This window comes from Poromitra crassiceps, assembly GCF_964638095.1.
Source record: "Poromitra crassiceps genome assembly, chromosome: 14".
Classification (NCBI taxonomy): Eukaryota; Metazoa; Chordata; class Actinopteri; order Beryciformes; family Melamphaidae; genus Poromitra; species Poromitra crassiceps.
This window is the reverse complement of record NC_139633.1, coordinates 29,798,640-29,805,954: the sequence shown is the minus strand read 5'-3', so window position 1 is coordinate 29,805,954 and position 7,315 is coordinate 29,798,640. Positions and strand designations below refer to the sequence as shown.

The 7,315-nt window shown below is 46.4% G+C and overlaps 1 protein-coding gene across 1 annotated transcript in view; it reads left to right on the top strand.

Annotated features, from left to right (window-relative positions):
* Positions 1-3,802: 3,802 nt before the first annotated feature.
* LOC310789127 (olfactory receptor 1M1-like) overlaps positions 3,803-7,315 on the top strand; it is a gene marked incomplete at both ends in the record, with an annotated part of 37,498 nt that continues 33,985 nt past the window's right edge. Inside the window, one exon of the mRNA XM_083650721.1 lies at positions 3,803-3,833. Coding sequence (XP_083506847.1) covers positions 3,803-3,833 — 31 coding nt within the window. The remainder of the gene's footprint in view (positions 3,834-7,315) is intronic.

Here is a 7,315-nt window from a genome sequence, read left to right as displayed (position 1 = left end):
TAGTCGACTACTAAGCACAGTGTCGACTAGTGGTTTTACTAGTCGACTAGTCTGTGAATGCCCTACCGTACAGAGAACTTTTTGAAGCTAGTTTGATGTCATGAGTTGATAGATGATGTAATGCTGACACACGTAGCATTCATGTAGAAATAGTTTAGGCAACTTGGCAAGACACGTTTATGTGTATAGCACATTTCAAAGTCAACGTGTTTTTAGATCAAAGAAAAGAACAAAGAGAAAAAAAACAAGATTACAAAGTGAAAAAGATCCGATTCATGTAGAAGAACAAACAAAATGAATCACATTAAAATAATTAAAATCAAGTCAAAATAGAGATCGCCCCCCCCCCATCCATCACTTCTCAATACAGGTTAATAAAGAATCTTAAAGGAACAACTTGGTTTGCAAAAATATCGGTCTACTGTCTTTGTTTGACAAGTAACTTTATTTGGCCGTTTTAATCCCATGAAGTTGCAGAGTGGATGTCAGTCTACATGTAAACACATTCCGACCGTCCAGTCTGTCAATATCATAGTCCCTATATATCATGGCCACTTCAAAAAGTATTGGCAAAAATGTGAGGATGCTCATTTTTAAAGAGCTTGGACTAGTAGTCTAGTACAGTCATGTCCAACCTTTTTCATATCAGAGCAAAGCCGCCCCTTCTGTGCTGGACCTGATGTCTCCGTGTCTCAGGGCCGATGTCACATGACCTGATGTCTCCGTGTCTCAGGGCTGATGTCACATGACCTGATGTCTCCGTGTCTCAGGGCCGATGTCACATGACCTGATGTCTCCGTGTCTCAGGGCCGATGTCACATGACCTGATGTCTCCGTGTCTCAGGGCCGATGTCACATGACCTGATGTCTCCGTGTCTCATGGCTGATGTCACATGACCTGATGTCTCCGTGTCTCAGGGCTGATGTCACATGACCTGATGTCTCCGTGTCTCAGGGCTTATGTCACAAGACCTGATGTCTCCGTGTCTCAGGGCCGATGTCACATGACCTGATGTCTCCGTGTCTCAGGGCTGATGTCACACGACCTGATGTCTCCGTGTCTCATGGCCGATGTCACATGACCTGATGTCTCCGTGTCTCAGGGCTGATGTCACACGACCTGATGTCTCCGTGTCTCAGGGCTGATGTCACATGACCTGATGTCTCCGTGTCTCAGGGCTGATGTCACATGACCTGATGTCTCCGTGTCTCATGGCTGATGTCACATGACCTGATGTCTCCGTGTCTCAGGGCTGATGTCACACGGTGCATCCCATTAAACAGGGGTCACTTCCGCCCAGATGCTCAGACTACCACAGTATTGCTGATGGTCTTCTCGTCACGGGAGTCCTGAAGTGTCATCTGGACTCTGACTTTTAGATGAGAACATTTCAATTCTTCTGTAAGGCCAGTGAGAGGTAGTTTGAGGACTCCTTTGGCCAGGGGTGTCAAGCATACGGCCCGCGGGCCAAAACCGGCCCCGCCAAAGGGTCCAATCCGTCCCACAGGATGACTTTGCAAAGTGTACAAATTGCACTGAGAAGTCCTTCAATCCAATGTGATGCACTTGTGAAGGCTAAGTTTGACCTCTGCCAAGGAGGTAAAAAGAAAATGCCGTTTGTTAATTTGTTTGTTTGTGTGTCTGCAAGCAGGTCGCAGGATGGGCCATGGAAGAACACATTGCATTTTGGAGCGGATCCGATATGGGGAGGGGCAAGGGAGGGGGCAGGGCTAGGGGAAAGGGGCCCTAGCTCAACATAGACAGAGTCGGGGGTGGAAGGGTGGGTAGGGGGAGTGGCTATGTGTATCTGTGTGGTGGGAGGAGGCGTGGTCAGGAAAGGGGGCGGGAAAGGGTAAAGGGGCTATAGCTGAGTGTCCTGCAACAGGTTGGGCCCGCAAAAAAATGTGTGTAACGGGTAATGGACGGCACGGTGGCTCAGTGGTTAACACTGTTGCCTCACAGCAAGAAGGTCCCGGGTTCGAACCCCAGGTCCTTTCTGTGTGGAGTTTGCATGTTCTCCCCGTGTCCGTGTGGGTTTTCTCCGGGTGCTCCGGTTTCCTCCCACCATCAAGAAAGACATGTATGTTAGGGTTAATACTCCTGTCAGTGCCCCTGACCAAGGTACTGGCAAATGAACTGGAGTTGGTCCCCGGGCGCTGCACAGTAAAACATACTTCACTGTAAAAATATAGGCCTACTGCACGGGTAGAAATGAACTAAACATGGCGGGCAGTGCTTGAGAACAACATAGAGCCATGTATGTTTTTGTGTTCCGCTCAGACTGAATTCACAGTCACTTACGGTAATCCTGTGCATGATGTCGGTGGGGTGTTTGTGTTGTTTGGCGGCCGGGAGCAGACACATGGCGAGAGGAGAGATTGTATGGAGTAGGCTACTTTTCCCCGATGTCAAACAGTTGTTTGTTTCTCTACATAACCAACATGTTTCAAGTATGCATACTGCATTGTTTGTTGCTGCTACTGACTGCACAACATAAGCATTGAAAACTCAGCCGTGGACTCAAGGTGTTACACTGGAGACAAGGAGACACTGTTTGGTTTCCATAACAACATGGGGGGAAAGTGCAAGCCGGTGGAGAAGTTAACGTTAGTTCGGCCGGCGTTGTAAAATTGCGTTTCTGTCAGCGGAAACAACAATCATAAAGGCAGTATAGATTATACCGGACATGTATTTGGTAAGTTTACTTGTTGCTCAACACTGTATTCTCTGATAGAAGTGCTGACCAGCTGGTTACTGAGCTAATGTTAGCTGCTGCTAAGTGCTAACTTTACAGGTGACGAGTCTCAGCCAGAAAGACTGCTATTCGCCTCCTGTGTGAAACGGTGGCAGTTTGGTTGGGTTGAAAGTGAGCGACTGTGTTTCTAGCTTGTGTGATTAATCATGGGTTGGTGCGCAGGTCTTGTATTGACGGGTCTGGGCGTGGGGCGGTTTTGATTTTGAGATAATCACAGGTAATGGGGCGGGCACAGGTCTTATATGGACGGGTCTGGGCGGGCACCAGTTTGCAGTATTGGACCCGTGCAGGACTCTGCCATAGCTATGGATAGGAAGGTCGTAGACGTAGAGAGTCAGGGTTTGAAGACGGTAGGGTGCCTATACAAAAGTTAAAAACAGAGCAACAGCAAACCGACACGTTTCAGCTCGCAGGAGCCCTCGTCAAGGTGTAAAAGGCATTACAGCAAGCATACATTAATATAGTGACAACGCTCAAGTGCAAGGGTCATGACAACGATCAAGTGCAAGGGTCATGACAACGATCAAGTGCAAGGGTCATGACAACACAGCATCAACATTATTAGGCAATTGAATGCATCAGCATAAGAAAATGACCTATCAACTTAGAACTAATCTCTCGGGACAAACTTTCGACTTGCATCGAACATCTGTTGGCAGGCTCCGTCAAAAGTGGTGCAACAGCGCTCGCACGCATGCTGCGCTTCACCCGATCAAAATGAAGTGAACGTGACCGGTGTGTAGTCAACACTTACCATTTTCAGCGTGTAGCAAGTTGCTACTTGCTACTAGCAACGAGCTAGAGTTGTTATTGTTGTTTCATAGCGACGGACGGATTTGAGAGCGACACGCAGGGAGCGGAAAATAAATGCATTAATGGGCAGAGCCGGTCGGTTGGAGCCAATGGCAGAGCTTGCAGGGAGCGGAAAGGGATTTCCTTCCGCTGCCGACCGCACCTCTTGAGTTCCTGTTGCACCACATTGAAACGGGGCTGCTGCCCCCAGAGGTTAGAGTAAAAAAAAAAACATTGTTTTTTTTGTTTAACCGATGGGTTCCCAGATTGACATAGCACTGCCAGGTAAACATGGAAAAAGAAAAAAAAAGAAAAAAGAAATAAACAAAAAATTAATCGAAAATCACTGTAGAGTGTGGTGTGTACAGTATAGGTGCAGTAAAATTGGTTTCTGCCATATGGGGGAGAAGTCAGCATCCTTATTTAGACCAGGGAAGTCTGTGGCTTTAAGAGTTACTATCCAGAAGGTTTCTCTTTTGAGGAGATGTTTGAGTCTATCTCCGCCTCTCACAGATTTGGGGATAACCTCAATAGCCTTTCAATGAGCTAGTGTGTCCAGCTGTTTTGGAATGATTGGCCATGAGAAACTCAGTCCGTATTGCATATTTGGCAGCTCCACACCAACTTGTCACTTAATGTGGGAGCGCGTCTGAATGAGGAAGCTGGAGGGTCAGGAAAAACAGTTTGGAAGGATCACTTTGTAGGATAGACCAATTCTATTTAATAACAGCCACTTAGAAATGAATTGTCCATACGCGTGCACGGGGAGGGGGGATTCACTTTGAATGTAATCAAACAAATTGCTGGGGGAAATGTGACAGCCCTACCTAGTAGGGGGTCGGAATGACTTGAAACACACACACCCTTGTAGAGCTCTCTGCATACGTTAACTGCATCAATTTTGGTGCAGAAATTCCTTGTGGAACCTGTCAAACACCTGAAAAAGTGTTCTGACATGAAGCTGTTCTGATATGTTAAAGGGGTAAACCTGCTCCGATTTCCTTCATTTCCACGTGACTGGTCTCAATCTATTCATCTATCTCTCTTTATGACTTTATGATTTCCTTTTTTCCAAAATACAAAGAAAAAAAAAAAAAATCCCCCAGAATTACAGGTTACCCGCCCGGGCCTGTGTAAGGTCAGTTCGGGTCTGGTCCACCTCAGGTCTACTCGGCTCGGGTGTAAGAACAACATATTAAAGGAAAATTCCAGTTTTTCTGTTCTTCTGTATAACCAAACAGAAGAAGAAAATAACAACTTCCGGGCCAGGTCATAGTTGACTTGCATCCAGTTTGTTGGGTAGCATGGCCTGCCTAGCCTATAGCAGATATTTATCTAATTACACGATTATGGATAATTCATTTGAATTCAATGGCCGCCCGTATGGAATAACGTCATATATGGATTACAAGCAGCAGCCGGGAATACGGATGTGACGGACAGCAGACAGAGCAAGGCTGCTACAGAGGTACGTTAGATCGCTCTTATCTTTCTCTCTCTCCGATATAATAAGCATATGAGCCGCTGTGTGTCGGAAAATAACGTTTTGATAAGACATAAATACAGGCATTTCACGTGCCTCGTTTTCAGGTTGCAGGTCAAACTGATTCTCCTTTCTCTAAAGGGGCGGAGCCTGGATTTCTTGGCATTATGGTAGTATGGCCTGGCCATGTCAAATTGGGGGGCGCTGTGTCACAGATGTCAAATGTACTTCAGTAAAAGTAAAAAGCCCGTAATTTAAAAAGTAACATTAGCGTTACTTTTTAAAAGCTTCAAGAGAACGTTGTTTTGGTGAAAATGATTTTTAATTGTAGCCATAAACATCATAAAGTGAATACCGCCCCCCCACCCCCCACCCCCCCAACACTGTTGTACAAAGAACAAGGAGGAACTCTTCCAGGAGAGACTAAACAACAGAGTATTTCTTCTTCTATGGTCACTACGCAGGAGGAAGCAAAGACCCGGAGCTGCTCGCTGGTAGGCATGGCGATGGCACAGAGCAGGGTTCCTGGCTGCCGGGTCTGCTAATTGCCCTCTTGGTGAAGCTGCTCGGTGCCTCCTGAGTGAGGCCTCCTGAGTGAGGCCTCCGGGGTCTGGACTTGTGTACGTTACTGTAAGCCAGTGGATGGAAATAGATACTGATGCAGCAAATAAGACGAGAGTTCGCCAGGGACTCATTATTCTGTTAACATGATGAAATCACACAACTGAATTCCTCACACAATATTTATTTATTAAAAGAACAAAGTGGAACGTGAAAATTTTATCGAAACATATATTTTTTTAAATGATATAGGACATTAAAAAAAACTAGAAAAACTGAGAAACCCATAATGACACAAAGTAATGATGGAACCTTAAAGGACTACTCAAACCTCATGTTGAATACATGTGGCCTGTCAGAGTGTCACAGACCTCATGTTGAATACATGTGGCCTGTCAGAGTGTCACAGACCTCATGTTGAATACATGTGGCCTGTCAGAGGGTCACAGACCTCATGTTGAATGCATGTGGCCTGTCAGAGGGTCACATACCTCATGTTGAATACATGTGGCCTGTCAGAGGGTCACATACCTCATGTTGAATGCATGTGGCCTGTCAGAGTGTCACAGACCTCATGTTGAATACATGTGGCCTGTCAGAGGGTCACATACCTCATGTTGAATGCATGTGGCCTGTCAGAGGGTCACATACCTCATGTTGAATTCATGTGGCCTGTCAGAGTGTCACATACCTCATGTTGAATACATGTGGTCTGTCAGAGGGTCACAGACCTCATGTTGAATTCATGTGGCCTGTCAGAGTGTCACATACCTCATGTTGAATACATGTGGCCTGTCAGAGGGTCACATACCTCATGTTGAATACATGTGGCCTGTCAGAGGGTCACAGACCTCATGTTGAATTCATGTGGCCTGTCAGAGTGTCACATACCTCATGTTGAATACATGTGGCCTGTCAGAGGGTCACATACCTCATGTTGAATGCATGTGGCCTGTCAGAGGGTCACAGACCTCATGTTGAATTAATGTGGCCTGTCAGAGTGTCACATACCTCATGTTGAATACATGTGGCCTGTCAGAGGGTCACATACCTCATGTTGAATACATGTGGCCTGTCAGAGGGTCACATACCTCATGTTGAATACATGTGGCCTGTCAGAGGGTCACATACCTCATGTTGAATACATGTGGCCTGTCAGAGGGTCACATACCTCATGTTGAATTCATGTGGCCTGTCAGAGTGTCACAGACCTCATGTTGAATACATGTGGCCTGTCAGAGTGTCACAGACCTCATGTTGAATACATGTGGCCTGTCAGAGTGTCACAGACCTCATGTTGAATACATGTGGCCTGTCAGAGTGTCACAGACCTCATGTTGAATACATGTGGCCTGTCAGAGTGTCACAGACCTCATGTTGAATACATGTGGCCTGTCAGAGTGTCACAGACCTCATGTTGAATACATGTGGCCTGTCAGAGGGTCACATACCTCATGTTGAATACATGTGGCCTGTCAGAGGGTCACATACCTCATGTTGAATACACGTGGCCTGTCAGAGGGTCACATACCTCATGTTGAATACATGTGGCCTGTCAGAGGGTCACATACCTCATGTTGAATACATGTGGCCTGTCAGAGGGTCACAGACCTCATGTTGAATGCATGTGGCCTGTCAGAGGGTCACATACCTCATGTTGAATGCATGTGGCCTGTCAGAGTGTCACAGACCTCATGTTGAATACATGTGGCCTGTCAGAGGG